At 53.3% G+C, this 19,334-nt stretch overlaps 1 protein-coding gene across 6 annotated transcripts in view; it reads left to right on the forward strand.

Moving 5' to 3' along the window:
* Positions 1–790: 790 nt before the first annotated feature.
* SCN5A (sodium channel, voltage gated, type V alpha subunit) overlaps positions 791–19,334 on the forward strand; it is a 91,826-nt gene continuing 73,282 nt past the window's right edge. For all 6 annotated transcript variants that reach the window (XM_011999484.1, XM_011999486.1, XM_011999487.1 and 3 more), the window contains exons 1-4: positions 791–1,112; positions 3,719–3,837; positions 11,654–11,743; positions 13,150–13,278. In XM_011999484.1, the coding sequence (XP_011854874.1) occupies positions 840–1,112; positions 3,719–3,837; positions 11,654–11,743; positions 13,150–13,278 (611 nt within the window). In that variant the 5' untranslated portion in view covers positions 791–839. The remainder of the gene's footprint in view (positions 1,113–3,718; positions 3,838–11,653; positions 11,744–13,149; positions 13,279–19,334) is intronic.

Raw genomic sequence — 19,334 nt, forward strand, 5'->3', positions numbered from 1 at the left:
GCATTCATTTGTTCTCATTTGGGAGGAGGGGAGCAAGGAGCAGTGTGAGGAGCCAGAGATACTCCATCAGCTCTTCCCTTTTTTTCTTTTTTTGCAATATGATTCAATTTATTGCTAGAATTTTATTTGGTTATTACAAAATCTGTAAGCATGTATGTATTTTTAAAAGGGATGGGGGAGATGGAAGGCAGAGTTACCTGAAGTTCAAGTTACCTAAAGTGCCAGGCTAATTTTAACCTTTCCAAGGAAGGGAAATAGCTCAGATGGGCAAGGGAGGCATTGCCCATTTTTTGAGCCAGATTGTTTCGGAAGGTTTCTGCACCCTGGGGATTTCCTTGGGAGCCTCTCCGCAGGGGCTCCACCACAGCTGTGTACACCAGGGTGCCAACATCTGGATGACAACTCCAAGCTGAGAAATGTCTCAAGTGATGACAGCTAAGAAACCAAAAGATGCAAGTGTTTCCTCTTGTGTGGAATGGGACAAAAAGAAGGTGCTTGGATGACACAGTCACTCTTGCCTGCTTGAATTCAGACATGCTTGTTAGGAGGGGAAAGAGGAGGTGACCCTGCTGCCTGTCCACATGTGTGCCCCGTAGCCTGGGGGGCTTTGGGTTTACCCACGCCAGTGTTGCCCAGGTGTGCCTGTGGAGTTGTTGGCATCCTGGGGTCTGGAGCCTCTCTGCAGATGGTGTCCCTCCCTCCATCAGCACAGCCACCCCCAGGAGGTCTGCCCACCCTGCCCTCTGTCCCTGGGCATAGCATCAGGCCCATTGTCTGTGTCTTCCAGCTTCCCCGCAGGCCACGTGAGGAGAGCCTGTGCCCAGAAGCAGGATGAGAAGATGGCAAACTTCCTATTACCTCGGGGCACCAGCAGCTTCCGCAGGTTCACACGGGAGTCCCTGGCAGCCATCGAGAAGCGCATGGCGGAGAAGCAAGCCCGCGGCTCAACCACTTTGCAGGAGAGCCGAGAGGGGCTGCCTGAGGAGGAGGCTCCCCGGCCCCAGCTGGACCTGCAGGCCTCCAAAAAGCTGCCAGATCTCTATGGCAATCCACCCCGAGAGCTCATCGGAGAGCCCCTGGAGGACCTGGACCCCTTCTATAGCACCCAAAAGGTGACTACCACCCACCTCCAGCCCTGCCTACCCTTCTGTGCAACTCCCTTGTCAATGGAGCAGAGAGGAAAGAGGGCCTGGCCTGCACATGGGGCTCTGTTTAGGGGGGCTCACCAGGCTTTGGGGGCATGAGTCACTGGGGATCTGTATTCCAACCACCTTAATTTTGGAATTCGGGAATAAAAGACAGGAATTATGCAGCCTGAGATGCTGGTTTGGTGTCATGAAGAAGAGAGGGTAGCCTCAGGGAAAACATGCCTCCTGTGACTACCTTCTTTGGGAATTACCTGTGGTTAGATTTTCACCCCTGAAGGACTCCTCCCCGTTGTGTGGTGTGTGTGTGAATTGGAGTCAAGCCCTGAGTTCTGGCCTGCGTTTGGGCCCTGCCTGAGTTTGGGCCACAAAGCATAGCACGTGGTCCCTTCTCCCTACTGGGGACAGCATGTAGTCCCCACACCCAGGAACTATGCATGGCTACGCTGACTGGCTCAGGCCACAGCCACAGCAGCAGTTTCCTGAGCTTTGAGGGCTGGCAACGGGACCAGGAAGACCAGTGGAAAATCTAAGAGGGATGGAGAGGACAGTGATCACTGGGGGATTTTTGGAGGAGGGTGGCGTGTGACATTCTGCCATTGTCCCTTCTGATCATAGGGAAGGGAAGTGGCTTTTGTCCACTAGGGCAGGGAGACTCAGGCTTCCTCCTAGCGTGGCTCCGACCCAAGAGGTAACTGCCCCTGTCTGAATCCCCTGCCTGGCCTCCCTCCTCCAGATCTCAGGTCCGTTTGTGCCCCAGCCCTGCACCCTACCACATACAGAACTCCTGCAGAGGCTTGGTCTCCAAGCTGCCCACGCTTCTGGGCCTTACTTCCAGAGGAAGGTGGATTTGAATTTGGGGGAGGTCTTTTTCCCAGAAGGCTGAGTACAAGGAAGACAGTGGCCAGGCACAGTACTGCAGTCAGCACCAGGCTGAGGAAGCTCGTGGGGGTCAGACAGGGCTGGTGTGGCCAGTGCAAGAATGTGACTGCAAGGGTGTGTGACTGTGGTTTAAGACCAAGCGCCTGGGGATGAGCCTGGGGTGCATCTTTGGGTGTGCATGTGTGCATTGGATGTGTGAGTGGGTGTGTGTGTGAAGTAAAAGCCCACCCAGTCCACATAAACAGGTGGGGGAGGAGGCCTTGAACTTGGTCCTGCTCCCAAGCCCCCAGCTGAACTTTCCCTTGGTACAAGTGACTCCAGTGGAGTCCAGGCAAGGTTGGGGCCACAGCTGGGGTCAGAGTGAGGCTGGAAGGTGGGCTTAGTCAAGGTGGGCAGGCCTAGGTCATGGTTGGTGAGAGATGGAAGTAGGAATTGGGGTTGGGGTTAAGGCCACAGCTGGTAGTAAGTCAAGGTTATGGGGAGAGGATGAGTGGCAATTAGGCTGAAGTTAGCTGGGACAGGCAGGCTCCACGGCAGGTGGACCCGACTGAGGTTGAGGTCAAGACTGGGCTGGGCTTTTGGGGGCTGGTGGCAGCTGAGCATGTGAGGGGTCAGAGGCACCATCTCTTCTGGCCTTGGGTCTGGGAATGCTTGAACAGCGGCTCCAGGGATGATCCCGGCCTCTCACTTGCTGTTTCCACTTGCTGATCCCTGGCCACACTGCCTGCAGCCTCCCAAGGCAATGGAGGCACCACAGCAGAACTTTTGGTCCTAATCTATGTGGTCAGCTTATCTCTCCAGACCAGATTAGGTAGAACCTTGTCCCACCAGCTCATTCGGCAGGCCAGTGGACTCACTGCCTTGCCCATGGGTGGAGGTGAGGGAGGTCTCAGGGGAATGTCAGGTTGTGATATTCCCCTAGACCTCTGTGAGGCCACAGAGCTGTGACCACCACACACCGGGGCAGGTGGGGAGGTACCGCTGTCCTCAAGGGCTGCTTGGGCACCTGATGTGCACATGTCTCAGCATTCAGCTCTCGTTGTCCGCTCCTGGGCCCCATTGTGCTGTGTAGAAAGGATCTTCCAGAAGCTCAGGGAGGGGTTGCATTGCTGTTCATGATCCCCTGGAGGGAGGCAGTAGGCTGTGTCCTGTGGGATGGGGCTGACATTTGTCCCAGACTCCAGGAGACAGAGTCCCAAGAAAAGCTCTCGGGGGACTGCTTCTGCATTTTCCTTTTCTCTTCTCCTCACCTGTAAGTCCTCCCTGCTGACCCAGCTCCCCTGTCACGTCCTCCCTCCCAGTGGGCCTGGTGGGGACCCCACGCAGGCTGAGGAGGGGTCAGCTAAGGGAGAAGGGGAGGGAGGAGGCATCCCCAGGTCTGCTGAGCCTCTGCTGTGACAACAGCTGGGCAAGGACTGGAAAAGATCCCTTCTTTTTGTGACTATAATTTTGAAACTAAATCTCAACCAAACTGACATTCCCCTGAGACCTCCCTCACTTCCACCCGTGGGCAAGGCAGTGAGTCCACTGACCTGCCAAATGTGCTGGCAGCCGCCCGTCCCCGTCTCCTCCCTCAGTCCCTCTCCTCCTCCTCCCACCCCACCCCTCAGCCACAGTCCAAGGGCTCTGAGCCAAAAGCTGCCCCCAAAAGCCTTTCTACACAAGGGCCTAATGCTACTGTCTGTCCCCAGACTTTCATCGTACTGAATAAAGGCAAGACCATCTTCCGGTTCAGTGCCACCAACGCCTTGTATGTCCTCAGTCCCTTCCACCCCATCCGGAGAGCGGCTGTGAAGATTCTGGTTCACTCATATCCTTTGCAGTTAATACCTGCTGAGTACCCCCTGGGGGCCCACACTGGGGATGCGCACGGGGTGCTGCCCCCAGCCCACCTGCATTCTAGTTTAGGAGAGTGGTGCTCATTCCCTGCTGGTCCTAAGACAAACACATGGTCATGACCTGGGAGCTGGTTGGAAATGAAAAACCTCTGACCCTCCTCCAGACCTACCAAGTCAGCATCTGTATTTGCATTTGATCCCCAGGGGATTCTTGGGCACGTGAAAGTTTGAGAAACCCTCTTCTGATTCTTCAGGAGAACATTCTAGAAGCTAAGCTACTGAGGATCCCAGAATAAATGGCATCTGTCAGGCTCTGATATTGGCTCCAAATGTCCCTTCCCACCACACCCCCTTGGGCCATCCTTCTCCCCACCCACTTGCAGGGACCTTCGAGCAGGTCACCAGAACTCAGCCAAGGAAAACTCATTTCCCAATAAAGAGGCCTCCAGTTTATTCACATGTGGGCATCTTTCGAGGGCGGCAACACTTGCTTTTTGATTAGGCGTTGACAAAATGTTTGCAGTTTCAGAGTATCACAGAGAACTCTGGTTAACATTAAATTATATAAACCACAGCTGAAAAAAGCTCCAGCCTGCAGAGGAGAGCCATTGGAGTGATGCAGCGTAATGAGGCACTTACCGGGCTTGGGCCTGAGAGGGGCGTCATTTGGGCAGCACACGGCATGGGGCGCCAGCACCTAATCACTCTGTTCTCTGGACTTCGGAGAAGGGGCCCCATAGATGGAGCCTTCCAGGAGGGCGGTGCCAGCTGCAGAGTCAGAGGCATGAGTGTTTCACTGCGAGGGCCTGGGCAGGCCTCCCTTTGGCCAGTGGCAACCAGGGTGAGTGCACGCGTGCAGGTGGCCCTGCTGTTCATTTAAGTGATGCTGCTAGGCTCAGCAGTGCGACTGACTGTGGGTCTAGTGGGCTGGGCCCACAGAGCTCCTCAAGGTCCCCTTCAGCCCCCTCTCTGAATGGACTTCTTTGAGGCCAAGACAACGACTTCACTCACTAACCTCCAGCCAAGGTAGGAGGCATCAGGATTACAGATACCTAATGAGGGACTAAGTAACTGGGACTGAGGCTGGCAGGTCAGGAGCTTTTCCTGTTGGGGCAGGGATGGGGGATGCTCCTCCTATGGCTCCACTTTCTTCCCACCTGTTCCCAGTGCGTGATCCTAACCCCAGGGGTTCATTGGAGGGGCATGCACAGCAAGTGGTGTCTGCATGCAGATGTGCAGTAAAATGCATGCTTGCTTCCAACCACTGTCTGCTCTCCTCTGGCCCACCCTTGCCTTCCTGGTGGGGTTCCTGAGACAACCCCACATGCAAACCATGGCTGTGGCATGAGCAAGGTGGGAGGCAGACACTGTGGAGAGGGACTGTGTGTCGTGGGCAGCCTGCCATTCACAGCTGCATCTTATTCTGTGGGGCAAGTGTGGGCAAGTGTGTAGATTTCGTCTTGAGCCATCGTGAGTTTCCTGTAGGTGTCAGACTGTTTGCTGGACATGCTGGGGTATCGAGCCAAATAAGACCTGTCTGGGCCCTTGGCAATTTTATCGTCCCCTAAAAGTAATAAGGCAGCATTGCAAATAGTTATCAGTTCTGCCAGAGTGTGGTCACAGCCTGGTAAGAAGAACAGAGCAGCAGGAGGAGGAAAAGCCAGCTTTTCTTGCTCTGAGCCTGTCTCCGGCCTCACTCCAGGGGCGTGGCCTCTCTAAAAGCATCCTCCAGCTCTCACCTGGGGCTTCTCCTCCAGGTATCTAACCAACCCAGTACTGTTTGGCAGCCACAGAAGCCCTCAGGGATGTAGCAGAAACTCCAGGGCTCCTGCAAGGGACTGAGCTGGGTCTTGAGGGAAATAAAAGGTCAGAGAGGCAGGTGGGCAAGGGAGGAAGTGGGGGGCCCTCGAGTGCCCAGCCTGGCCAGAGTGTCCATTGAGCAATGGCTCTGAGGCTGTGAGGTGCTGCTTCCACCTGGAAAAACTGGCCCTGAGGGCTCGGAGCCAGCCTCCATCCCCCAGGACAGCTGCCCCAGGGAAGTGTCGAGCATCAGTGAGGACCTGTACTGGGTTCCCAGTGGCTGCCTTGACACTGCTGCTGCCTGGGGATGGGAGCACATTGCTGGACCTCGACAGCGCCACTTGGTGGGCTCAGTGGGCACTGGGGGGAAGAAGAGGTCTAGATTTGTGGGGTTTGGGAGCAGCCCCTCTGCAACACTGTTGAGCCTTGACATTGAGTGTGGTGTGTGGACCAGTAGCATCAGCTTCACCAGGATGTTATAGGAGTGGCCAAATCTGGAGCCTCACCCCAGAACCTGTGTTTTAGCAAGGTCCCATGTGCATGCCACCCTAGGGCAGTTGCTTCCAAATGCCAGTCTGAGGGCCACGTCAGTCTCACCTGGGAAGTTTGTAAAAATGCAAATTTTTAGCTCTGGAAAGACCAGAATTACCAGTGTGAGGCCTAGAAATCTATAAGCACTCCATGAAGTTTTTTAAAATTTGAGGTATACTACTTCATATACCATAAAATTTATCTTTTTTTTTTCTTTTTTTGAGAGGGGGGTACGGAGTCTCACTCTGCCACCCAGGCTGGAGTGCAGTGGTGCAATCTCGGCTCACTGCAACCTCTGCCTCCCAGATTCAAGCGATTCCCTGCTTCAGCCTCCCGAGTAGCTGGCATTACAGGCACTCGCCACCACACCCAGCTGATTTTTGTATTTTTAGTGAAGATGGGGTTTCACCATCTTGGCTAGGCTGGTCTTGAACTCCTGTCCTCGTGATCCATCCGCCTCGGCCTCCCAAAGTGCTGGGATTACAGCCATGAGCCACTGCACCCAGCCAAAATTTACCATTTTTAAGTGCACAGTTCAGTGGTTTTTAGTATATTCATAAGGTTGTGCAACCATCACCACTATCTACTTCCAGAACATTTGCATCACCCCAAAAGAAATTCCATGCCCCTTATCAGTCACTATGCATTTCTAAAGAACATCAGATCTCATGTTTTGAATGGTGAACTTTTGCTCTGCTTAAATTTTTATACTCATTCAAACATCTACTAAGTTCTATATGTGCAAAGTTCTGTGCTACGCCCTTTGGGAAGGGTAAGTGGGGCAAAGACAAACTTAAAAGTGGACAGGAATGCAGCCTGGTGAGAAAACCTGCTCACTCATGACGATCCAGGAGCTCACAGACTACAGCAAGTGTGCGGTGATTCCACTTGGCTTTGTTCTTGGCTCCATGCTTGCAGTGTGTCTCTGGGAAGTTACCAAAAAGTAAATATGGGCATGTGGAATGATTTTTTGTATGTATTTTTGTTATAATCCTGCAGAATGTGTTCCTGCTGGGGTTAAATAAAAGAAACCAACTGAACTCCATATCCTACCGCAGTCACATTCAGAGAGGCCTCACACGCACACCAAGAAGCATTTTGCCTTCCTGGTTGTACAGGATCTGTGCACAAAGTCCTCCCACGTTCCTCTACTGGATTCAAATGGGCAATCAAACCACATGTCCGTGTGTGTATGTGTGTGCGCATGTTGATTTAATAGCACAAATACATGAAAACACCCCTCCACAGTTAATTACCTTTTCTTTGGGAGTTTTTTTTTTGCTGTTGTTGTTGTTGTTGTTTTAACTCCCTGGGATCTGAAGACTTAGGCAGCCCAAGTGTCAGGCATTCCCTACAACTCAGGCAGTCCTTGCTGGCATTTTAATCACGAGCCTCGGAGTGGATGTTTGGGGACAATGACATGACAAGATTGAAGATGTTCAGCTGAGCATAGACCTGGAGAGCTGGCCTTTGCCTCAGCCCACACAAGGGACCAGCTCAATCATCAGCCTGAAATTACGAGGCAGTGCAAACAGGTGTGCCCCGGCCAGGAGTTCAGTTGATTCATCTCTCTGGTGTTGGCTACATGCTGGGCGCCATGGGGGACCTGGGTATGCTTTAGGCAGAGTCATATGGACCGGGGGCTCAGTCTAGGAAGGAAGAGATCTCATACATGCAGAAGAAGGACTGACAATTGTGCAAGTGCTGTCCTCAAGGCCATGGGAACCAGGCAAGGATTTTGAGCAGTGAAGTGGCAGAGAGACAAGAGCTTGCTACACGTCACCCTAAGCCATTGCTGTGTCTGGAAAAGATAAAACCCAGGTAGATAGCTCCTGTCATTGCCCACCATGGGACCCAGGCCCTGACTGGTGGGATTCAGAGGGCTGTGTGCCCTGGCTCTTCCCTGAGTCTGGGTGTTCAAGTTCTCACTCACCTCTGTCTGGGTCCAGCCAAGTCCTGTAGTACAAGGCAGCCTGTTCACACCACTGCTCCCTGCAGTGGGGCCTGTTCCCCACTCTAAGGAGAGCTGTGAGTGGTCCCCCTAGAGGGACTTGGCTCTATCGAGAGGAGTCCACCACCCAGCCTTCAGCCCACGCTGCTTCACCATGACCAACTGGGCTGACTGGTTGCCAGAGCAACCCTGGCCAGCCTTGGTGCTTATCTAAACGCCTCCTCCAGGAAGCCTTCCTGCCCAGCCCAGCCAGAGGCCTGTCTGGTTTTTTCATAACATCCCATGTCAGAGCGTTTTGGGGACATGGCTCCATTGCCCCCCTGGCTCCCACTCAGAGCCAGATACACATGCTCAGGTGGGATTTCCTCTTACAAATAACAAATAATTTCCTCCTTCCTGTACGGTAGTCTCCCCACATTCGACGGTGCTCTTTACCTCGTTTGGTTTTCATACCGCCCCATGGGTGGCAGAGGCCAGGCATGGAATAGCTTACCTGCTTGGCACGTGAGGGCCAGAAGCAGCGTGACTCATGCAGGCCCTCCAGTCTGGAGGCAGGAGAGTGGACCAGGTGGCCTTGAATGTCATCTTGCAGAGGTGGTGCAGCATGGGGCCTCAGAGTGGGGCCCGGATCAGGAGAGCCAGGGTGCGGGCTGGCTCAGCCATTGATCAGCTTGGTACGGGGAGTACTTTCCCAGGACTGCTGTAACAAATTACCACCAACACAGTGGCTTAAAGCAACGCAAATTTATCATCTTACAACTTTGGAAGTCAGAGGTCCAAAATGGTTCTTGCTGGTCTAAACTCAAGGTGTTGGCAGGGCTGCACTCCTTTTGGAGGCTCTAGGGGAGAATGTGTTTCTGAGGCTTTTCCAGCCTCTGGAGGCTGCACCGGATTCTTGGTCTGTGGTCCCCTTTCATCATCAAGCCAGGAATGGCCAGTTGAGTTTCATGTCACAAAGCTCTGCCTCTCCCTCTTCCGCTTAAAAGGACCCCTGTGATTACACTGAGTCTACCTGGATAAGCCAGAATGATCTCCCCACCTCAGGATCCTTAATTTAGGGCCAGGAGCAGTGGCTGATACTTGTAATCTCAGCACTTTGGGTGGCCGAGGTGGGAGGATTGCTTGAGCCCAGGAGTTCAAGACCAGTGTAAGCAATGTGGTAAGACGTTGTGTCTACAAAAAAAAAAAAAAAATTAAAAATTAGCTGGCTATGGTAGTGCGCATCTGTAGTCCTAGCTACTCAGGAGGCTGAGGCGGGAGGATCTCTTGAGCCTAAGAGTTCAAGGCTGTGGTAAGCTATGATAATACCATTGCACTCCAGCCCCAGTGACAGAGCTAGACCCTGTCTCGTGGAGGCCACGGGAGATCCTTAATTTAATGACGTCTGCACAGTCTCATTTTGTCCTACAAATTAGCATATTCACAGTTTCCGGGGATTCATCCATGGCTACCTTGGGGATGGTGGGGGCGTTATTCTGCCTACCACAGTGACCTTCAATTTAACCTCTTTGTGCCTCAGTCTTCTCATCACCTAAAATGGAAACAAAGTCTGCACCACATATTGTTGTTGGGAAAATTGAATTAGCTGATGGACACGGAGAGCAAATTCTGGTACCTAGGAAGGGCTCAATAAATATTCACTCTTGGTATCATTGCTTGCATATTTTAGGAGTCACCTGGACTTCTCAGTAGACGCTTAGCAGTAGATCCGTGGGGATGAATAAAGGCTGGTTGGGGGGCTTGTTAACCATCTGCCCAGTGAGGAAAGCCTTGGCACATAGCCCGCGTGTGGGCAGTATGTGTTTTTGTGTGTGTGTGTGTGTGTGTGTGTGTGTGTGTGTGTAAGGGAGAAAACGTACTGATACTGAGATGATTATCTGATCCTGCTTTGAAAGCTGAAGAGGGACATAAGCCTGGCCCTGGAGACCCTCACACAGACAGAGGACTGGGCAGATACCAAACTGATGGAGAGACCCCAGGGCCTGAAGTGATGCCTTCTGGTCAGGGAGAAATCAAGTCTTCCTGGAACCATGGCATTGGAGCCCAGCAGTCCTGTTGGCTCAGTCCTCGTTTGACTAAGGGAGATTCCCAAAGCCTAATTCCCTCTCATCCCAGATGAGAAATTAGATAATTATAAACTGGAGGCTGGTTTGAGATGCTGATTTCCTGATTGCCTGACTCCCTAGAAGAGGACTGGCAGCACGGAGGGCATCTACCTGGTTAGATTCCTGAGAGGCCTTAGCTGGGTCTGTCGGCACCGCAGCCTGGCCTGGTCTGTGGTCTGACTGCACCGGCCTCCCCGTCAGGTGAGGTGGAGCTATGCTAGGGAGGAAAGAGGCAGTCCCTGGAGCTCAATTACTGCAGCTCCTGGGCGGCCTGAGGGAATCACCAGTTTGGCAGCTGTGCACACGGGGCTGAGGCCAGGCGTGGTGTTGAGTGCTTGGGGGCTGGGGAGGGATTTGTGAGAGAAGTACAGTGTCCCTGCTCTAGGCCAGGCCCCAAGGGGTGGTGAAGCCCACAGGAGGCCCAGAGTCTGCCCCTTTGTTCCTCTGCAGGCCTTGCAGAAGTGAGGCAGAGGTGGAGGAGGGTGGTCAGAGCTTTGTCTAGCCTGAAGCAGCAGCTAGGAATTGTAGCCAGAGTCAGGGTCAGAGAAGGCCTGGGTAGTTCAGTTCAAGGCCAAGAGCCCACAAGTCGACCTGAAGCACAGCTCTGGCATTGGAAGCACTCCCTTGTGATGGGAGACAGACGGACATTGCCGTTCAGTGAGCCACCATGGCTAAAAGAGGGGTGCCCGAAGCCCGCAGGGCACAGAGGTAGCACTGTGCTACCAGAAAGGCAGGACAGGCTGCTGGGGAGTTGGGTGGGGTCCTGCTGAGGGGCTCCTGCAGGGTGAGAAGGAGATTCCCAGGTGGAGCAGAGGGCTAGCTTGAAGAGTAGGTACACAGGCAGGAAGCAGCCAGAGGAACGGTCCCCTGCCTCCCCAGGGGTAGCAGGCCCTGGCCAGGTGTGCAGTTGGTTGGCAGCAGAGCATTCTGAGAGAACTTCTAGAGAAAGCCTGGCCTGGGCTGCTCCCCTAGAAGTGGGGGAGGGAACTCAGAGCCCTGCCACTCTGGCCTTGCCCTCCCCTGAGGAGCAATTTATAAATGCCCATTTCTCTCCTATGTGACTGAGGACAGGGCCCCTCGCCTGACTGCGGTTAAAAGCCTTTGAGGTCTGGGGCCCACCTTTCCTGCCTTCCCTCCACACAAGACCCTACCAGCAGTATGGTTTCAGGTCTCTGGTGCCTATTAGGTGTCATGGAGCAGGCCAGGGGCCAGCTGCCAGTGCCGGGGAAGGGACAGAGACCAGCCTGGGTGGAGGGGGGTTGGCATGGACTGTGTCTCCTTGGAGACCCTGCTTATTGCTGTGGTAGCACTGTCCTGGCAGTGATGACTCCCAGGGGCAGGACCCCCCTGCGGTGGTGGCGTGGCCGGCCTGCACTGCTCGCTTTCCTTGACCCCACACACGCTCTTCAACATGCTCATCATGTGCACCATCCTCACCAACTGCGTGTTCATGGCCCAGCACGACCCTCCACCCTGGACCAAGTATGTCGAGTAAGTAAATCTTCAGGGCCTCTTCTCCACGTGGCCCTCTCTCTTCCTTTCCATTCCATGCCATGGCTCCTGAAGCTGCCCCGGAAGGGGGCTGTGTCCAGGCCCAGGAACTTACCCGTGGTGGTGGGGCAGCCCTTGGCTCAGCTTCTACCCTCTTTTGCCTTTCCCAGTCCTGCCAACTTCTGGCATTAATTTGAGTCATGCCTTTTAGGGAGGAAGCTCTCCAGATTGGCAAAGCAGGGAGTTTCTCCCTGTTCTGCCTAAAGAGGAATGATGACATTGGAGAAGGCTCTGAAATAATAATAATTTATTGAGCATTTTGTACACGCCAGGCACTGTCATAAGAACAGTAAGCATCATCTCCTTTAACCCTCATGGCCACCCAGTAGGGTGGGTGCAGCCACCTTCCCCATTCCACAGATAAGACTAAGAATTAGAGAAATAGCTGGCCTGATGTCATGCAGCTAGGAAGTGGACAGCTAGGAGGTGCCCCAGGGCTATCCCCACTTCAGTAACACAGTCTGCTGCCTTTTTTCCCAAGTCCTGCCTCCTATAACCATTTGCACAGTTCCAGAAACTGCTTCTGGTCTTTTCTTCCCAAACAAAAGTACCTTGCCTGGAGGTTCTAAGCAGATTTGATAGGCGCTTACTGCATTTGCCTGCAGTTTTCAGGAGACCAGCAGAATGTTGGGGCAGCCTCTCTTCCCAAAGCAGCCTGCCTGGTTGTTCTCCACGTTCACATAGATCCTAGCAGTGCTCTCAGCTGGTACGTGCAGCTGCTCTGAATCCTGGGATGCAGTCCTATTCCGCTTCATCCCTGGGGGCCCCAGTCCTAGCATCCAGGCATTTTGGATTCTTCAGGCTGCCCTAGGCAGAGAGAACAGCACCCCAACTCCCACCAGCCCCATGCATTATAACATCACCCTTCAAGCCCAAGGTAGACAGCTGGACCCACCTACCCTGTAGGCAGTTGAGGATTGACTGGGCCCATTGCTAGCTGCTGAGGACCCACAAACAGGGGTGAGGGTCCATGTATATGTCCTATAGCACAGACCCTGTGGCCACTGTATGCCTGTTAGACGCACAGCCCCCCAGGGCTAGGGTAAGGAGATTGGGAGGAGGTCTTCTTCCACCAAGACAACTGAGAGAGAACACAGACAGTTCAGATGGACACATGGCAGTTACACGATAATATGGAATAAACAAATTGGACGATGAATTCATTAGCCAGATGTTTAGAGCAAAGCTCCATCCCCAACTCCAGCTCTACCATGGGGACATTGCAGAGAGCCCCGTTTGATGGCCCCTGTTGAAGGGAGCTGTGTGGGCTCACACCATGTAGAGAACCTGGAGAACCTGGCCTGCTCAGGCCTCCCTGAGAAACCCCATCGGCCTCTCCTGCCCAGGTACACCTTCACCGCCATTTACACCTTTGAGTCTCTGGTCAAGATTCTGGCTCGAGGCTTCTGCCTGCATGCGTTCACCTTCCTTCGGGACCCATGGAACTGGCTGGACTTCAGTGTGATTATCATGGCGTAAGTATCTTGTTTGCTATGCTGTGCTATGCCATGCAGGCCACACTAGGGTGGAGTGTGCACACCCCAGGTCCCGGACCACCCCTCTCTTTCTGGCTTCCTCCCTGCAGTCCATATGCAGCTCTGTACACAGGCTGGAGGAAGGTAGGGTGGAGGCCCTCAGCTCATCCTGGTGGGGAGAGATGGCTCAGGCAGGCCTTGGTGGTCAGGCCTACTGGCTCACCTGGGGCTCCACAGCAGCTCTGGGCTCCAGGGACACCATTAAGATTCTGGTTTTGCATCCTCTGCCCTTTCCACCAAGAGAAAACAATATTTCAATCCCTGGCCCACTGCAAATGGTGACCTGGATTTCAAGATGATTAAGAATGAAATTGCAGTCAAGAGAAGGAGCCTGGAGAAGTGACTAAGCATCCCCAGGAACTCGCACCAGGCACACCAGCACATCAGCTTGCTCCATCCAGAGACTCAATGCTTGGCACATTTTAAAGCACCCGGCCACTGACACAATACAGTGGATCCTCACACCAGCCAGAGAAGTAGGGTACATGGGGATGGCTTAGCCCATTTTATGGGTGAGAAAACTGATGCCAAGAACACACAGGGAGCCTGCCAGAAAGTGCAAGTGACCCCAGGCCTGCCGCAGCCCAGGCCGAGGCCCCGCCTCTTTGCCTAGGAGAAACTCTTGCTGAGGGGTCAGTGTTGAGGCTGCACTCCACCGTGGAAGTGTCAGGGAACAGATGCTGGGTTCTGATGGGACATCTGCAGAAGTCGTGATCAGAGGCTCAGCCATCAAAGCCTTTTTGAAGGCTGAGTGCAGTGGCGCACGCCTGTAATTCCAGCACTTTGGGAGGCCGAGGTGAGCAGATTACTTGAGCTCAAGACTAGCCTGGGCAACATAGCAAGGCCCCATGTCTATGAAAAACACAAGAATTAGCTGGGCATTGTGGCGCACACATGCAGTCTCAGCTACTCGGAAGGCTGAAGCGAGAGAGGATCACTTGAGCCTGTGAAGTCAAGGATGCAGTGAGCTGTGATCACATCACTGCACTCCAGCCTGGGCAACAGAGCAAGACTGTCTCAAGAAAAGAGAAAAAAGAAAAAAGCCTTTCTGAAGCAGAGGACCTAGTGTGTGCAGGGTTGAGCACTGCACCTCAGCAAGGAGCACAGCTGGTAAGGCTCATACCCCCTGCCCTTGCAAACCCTCAGTTTCCCAACATGTGAAAGGATAGTGTTGGGTGCTGTGGTATCAGAAGCTCAGTTCAGCTCTCACTTTCTAGGATGCTTGGAATGCCTGAATCTACCTGTTGAAGACAGCCTTTAACCCCAGGCATGAGCAGCCCTGAGCTCAGCCATGCAGTCGGGGAGAGAGGACAAAGAGGGAAGCTATACCCTGGTGAATGGGGCACTTTCAAACTAGATGGAGAACCTGGTAGTGGGAAAATGCATCAGAATCTCTGTTTCTAGGTATACTATTTGTGAGCCAACTCTAGCCCTCCATTTTACAAGTGGGAAAACTGGCTCTGAGAGACAATATCACTTGCCCCAAACCCTATATGGATTTAGGCCTGGGTGGAGTTGAGCGAGCAAGGAAAGAGTGATGGGAGATGAAGTTGCAGAGTAGTGGGATGGAGGACAGATTGTGGTAAAAGCCAGGTGTGATGGGAGTCACTGGGGTGTAAGAACAGGCAGAGCTGTGACCTGCTTTACATTCTGTAGAGACTTCCCCAGCTATGGTGTGGACCACAGACTGGAGAAGGTAGAGAAAGACAGAGTAGTTAGGAGGCTATATCTTGGTAGCCAGGAGAGAGAAGATAGTGACTGGAACCAAGGACCAAGTGGAGAAGGGGAGCACCTGGTCAGATTCTGGACATATTTTGCAGGTAGGGCTGACGGGAGGCCCCCAAGGTGGTTTTTGGTTTGAGCAGCTGCTGGGTGGACGGTGTTCCCATTGGTTGAAATGGAAAATTGGAGAGAGCGGCACTGGCTGAAATAGGAAGAGAATCAAAAATCCAGTTAGGGATGTATGACATTTGAAGGCACCCAGGGTGAGATATTGAGTAGGCAACTGGATACGCCAGTCTAGGGTTCAATAAAGAGGTCCAAGGTGGAGGTATAAATTTAGAAACCGTGGGGATACAGATGGTATTTAAAGCCAGGAGACCAGATGAGATCACCTAGGCATGAATGTAACCTGTAGCCTGAATGTACTATGGGACGCTCCAACATCTGGAGGCCAAGAGAGAAGACTGGAGGGCAGAGGCAAATCAGAAGAGGGTAATGTCTAGGAAGGAATGTGATTCCAATGGAAACCTGCCACCAGGAGGTTGGAGAAGGTGATGACTAAGAATGGACTATTGGATTTCACAGTGGGAAGGTCACTGGTGCCCTTGACAAGAGGGATTCCAGTGGAGAAAAAGGACATGCACCTGGTTAAGGAGGGTTCGAGAGAGAGTGGGAGGAGAGGAGGTGTGGCAAGTAGAGACATCTATTTTGTGGGGATTGCTATAAAATGGGACCGAAAATGGTGTGGTGGTCCGTGCGGAATGTGGGTCAATCAAGGGAGGGCTTTTAAAGAAGGGGGGTATCTTTGCAGGCTGGTGAAAATGATCCAGTAGAGAGGGGATGCCAGATGATGTAGATGAGCAAGGGGATTGCAGGAGCAAAGCCCTTGAGCTGGCCCAAGAGGTTGGGAATCCAGTGCCAAGGGGGAGCGTCAACCTGAAGAGTGGGGAAGGCAGAATTTCAGGTGGAGATGGAGGTAGATTGATAGAGTTGATGATGAAGGAGAAAGGAATTTCTCTTCTGATTGCTTCTATTTTCTCAGTGAAGTAAGAAGCTGGATCATCAGCTGAGAACAGAGTGGGGAGGCACATCTGAGGTTTCAGAGAGAGGGAGAACTTTTCATGTCAGAGCCGAGGAGGTTGCACTGACTTGGGAATGGAGTAAGATTGCCAGGCTGGGCCCTGGGGTGCCCTGTGGGTGGGAAGCAGTAATCCACGGGGTCCTGAGGCTGAGTGTCACAGGAAGGAAGGTGGCTTCGGGCAGGAGAGGATATAGCGTCTGCCTGAGCCTTTCCTAGCTCCCCAGCCTGGAGCCTGGGCAAGACAATGTCACCACAGAGATCCCAGGAAGTCAATGCCCTGGCCCAAGCTTTGGCTCAAGCTGTGTCTCTGGGAGATGCGCTGAGCGACCTGAGGCCCTCAACCAGTCCTTCTGCCCTGTCTCCTGGGAGAATCCTGGTTTCATTCCCAAACCACTTCTTCCACTGGGAGTCACAAAGCAGGTGTGCCTTCCTCGCCAAAACCTGCTTGCCTTCGCTGTGTGCCAGGGCCAGGGCTGACAAGGCAGAACTCAGCCTCAGAAGCTCAGACACTCTCCATGTTTCCAAGCACCTCACAGAAATGGCACATCCACTTCCCAAAGGGCTGTGTGACCTATTGGCACATCAGCTGTTGGGCCCTTGGCTGGCCTGGCCTGGCAGCTTCGATTGACGGGGATTCTGGCTTGTGAAAACCAGTTAATTACTGCGTTTGAAATGCATTCTCTTAGAGATGCAATGGTTCAGTAACAAGGGACTCTAGGATAATCAAAGGAGACTTGAGTGAAGGGAAACATTCCATTCAGTGAAATCCTCCATCTGACCTCCATTACACAGATGGAGAAACTGAGGCTCAGAGAACCTCACACTTGTCCAAAGTTATAGACTGAATCAGAAGCAATGCTGAGACTAAAACCAAGTCTCTCAACTCCAAACCATGGGATGGATGGGAGAGGCATGCCGAGTCTGATGTTTCTGCTGGGGTGATCCTCCACCCCACTGATTTAGAGGCTGTGGGAGGGTCTGGGGCAGGGTGCTGGGAAGCCTGCCAGGCTCAGCTTGCAGCCCTCAAGCCAGAGCTCTTCCTGTGGCCCCACTCACAGAAGGGCATTACCTGCTAGTTAGCACAGCCTCCCACCTCCTGGGGTTGTTATGGAAACCAAACCTGGAGGGGAAGGGAGGAGGGCAGAGAGGAGGGTGGCAATTCCTGCAGTCACTAACGGCGTGGGCTTCACCATCTCAAGATAAGGGTGGGCAGGAAGAAGGCTTCCCTGCACTGGGGCTGGTGATGGGATAGGATTCTCACCCACCACCCTTTGCTCTTTCTGCCCCTGTCTGTTGTCCAGCTGTCTGCCCCGGGCCAGCAGCTTAGCCATCACTGAAGGAGCAGACTGGCTTGGAGGAGAGTTTTGCCAGCCTGAGAGGGGCAATGCTGTGTCTCCTCACGTGACCCCACACTTGCCACCTCTGCAACTGGCCCTGTGTCATACCAAGCATTCCTCCTGCCCTGCCACACTCAGAGGACCCAAAAGAGGCCTCGGTGGGGATCTGGGTGGAATAAGAGAGGCAATAGCCCACCATGTCACCAACATGGTCCCAGACATTCCACACCCTTACCCTGCAAGTCCTCTTTTAAGACTTCCTCTAACTCATGATTGCTCTCCCAGACAGACACACGGCCACCAGCTGCACTCCTATTTCCAGCCACTCAGCTGGCTTTGCAAGCCTGCCAGGAGCACAGATATGGTCCTCCCTTATTCTGTCACTAAGCTGTCCTTGTCACCTTGGGACACCAGCTGCCTAGAAGGCAGACAATGAATGGAGGCCAAGCACTGTCTGTGCTGGGGACACTGTGCTGGGGGCAGGTTCCACCCCAGGACAGGCAAAGATAGGCAGAATCTAAGCTAGAGATAGGCAGAGTTTTCAATGGAGACACCAGGGGACAGACTGGGTCTGTAAGGGACAGGAGGGAAGCAAGGACGGTTGGTTCCCTCTCTGACCTGCACAGTATTCCACTCACTCCCTGTAATTAGAAGAGACAGCCTTGAAACCAATATCCTGGGCAAGGGGAGCTGCTGTCCCCAGGCACAGTTGGTAGAACAGCAACCAAAAAAGGAGCCCAGAGCCTCCAGCAGGCCAGAGCCGTGGTTTCCATGGGATGGCAATGTCAGCAATATCCCAGGCTCAGCCAGAAAGTCCTGTGGCAGCACCATGTCTGGAGAGAGACCGAGAGAAGAATGTGGGACAGAGGCCTTAGGATCTGAGCCATCATGGAGAATGGAATAGCTCTCAGAAGTTGAGAGGGACCTTGGATCAAATTAGCAGGTGTATGTGGACCAAAACAAGCACGGTGACTTCTGCTCCCCAGCAGACGATGGGACTGCATCTGACTGCCACACTGGAGAAAGATGTACATGCTGAAGTGAATACAGGAGATGGAATGGAAACCACACCACAGAAAGGGTCTGGTGTCGCCAAAGGAAAGCAAGCTTTGGGAATGTGTCTGCTGACATCATCTGTGTAGGGCTTTGTGAGTAAGGAAAGATCAGCGTGGTGCATAGGGCCATGTGAAGATGGAGGGGCTCCTCCAGTGGACGTAGAGAAATCTGCTGTCAACCCAGTGTCAGTTAGAGCTGGACCTATGGACCCCAGGGCATTAAGTCCCTTGACTCAGCTGGCCAAGTTCTTTCCTGTAGATATTCAAAGCCTGAAGGGGAATTGGGAAGCTGGGAGCAGACTGGAAGGGCCTGGAGGTCCAGACTGCCCAGCAGAGTAAGTCTGGCAACAGTGCCAGCCCACCCTTGCACTCACCCAGAGCCACAGGGCTGACGTCCTATGTCTGACATCACTCAGACACCTGCGTCAGACGCACTTGGTTAAACATCAGACATCCCGAGTCCAGTGTCCTTTGTTAAACACCAGACACCTTCGGTTAAATGTCACACACCCTGGATGCAAAGCCTTTGATTAAATGTCACAAGTCACTTGCCACTGTCCCGATGGCCTTGGTTACACACTGTCCATGGTCCTCGTGGTCATGTGGCCCATCTACTGCATGTTCTCATGCTCTGCTTGGGCAGGTCCCTGCCCGCCAGCGACTACCTTCTTTCTCCTGTCCCTGTGGAGGCCACGGATCAGCAACTGTCCAAGTTCCAGGAGGGGACCCACAGCCGCTCACCCTGTTGAGCCTCGCTCGGACCCAAGTAGGACAGACCCCAGGAAGGGCATCTTGCCTCTG

Source organism: Mandrillus leucophaeus, unplaced genomic scaffold (genome assembly GCF_000951045.1).
Source record: "Mandrillus leucophaeus isolate KB7577 unplaced genomic scaffold, Mleu.le_1.0 Scaffold595, whole genome shotgun sequence".
NCBI classification, from domain to species: domain Eukaryota; kingdom Metazoa; phylum Chordata; class Mammalia; order Primates; family Cercopithecidae; genus Mandrillus; species Mandrillus leucophaeus.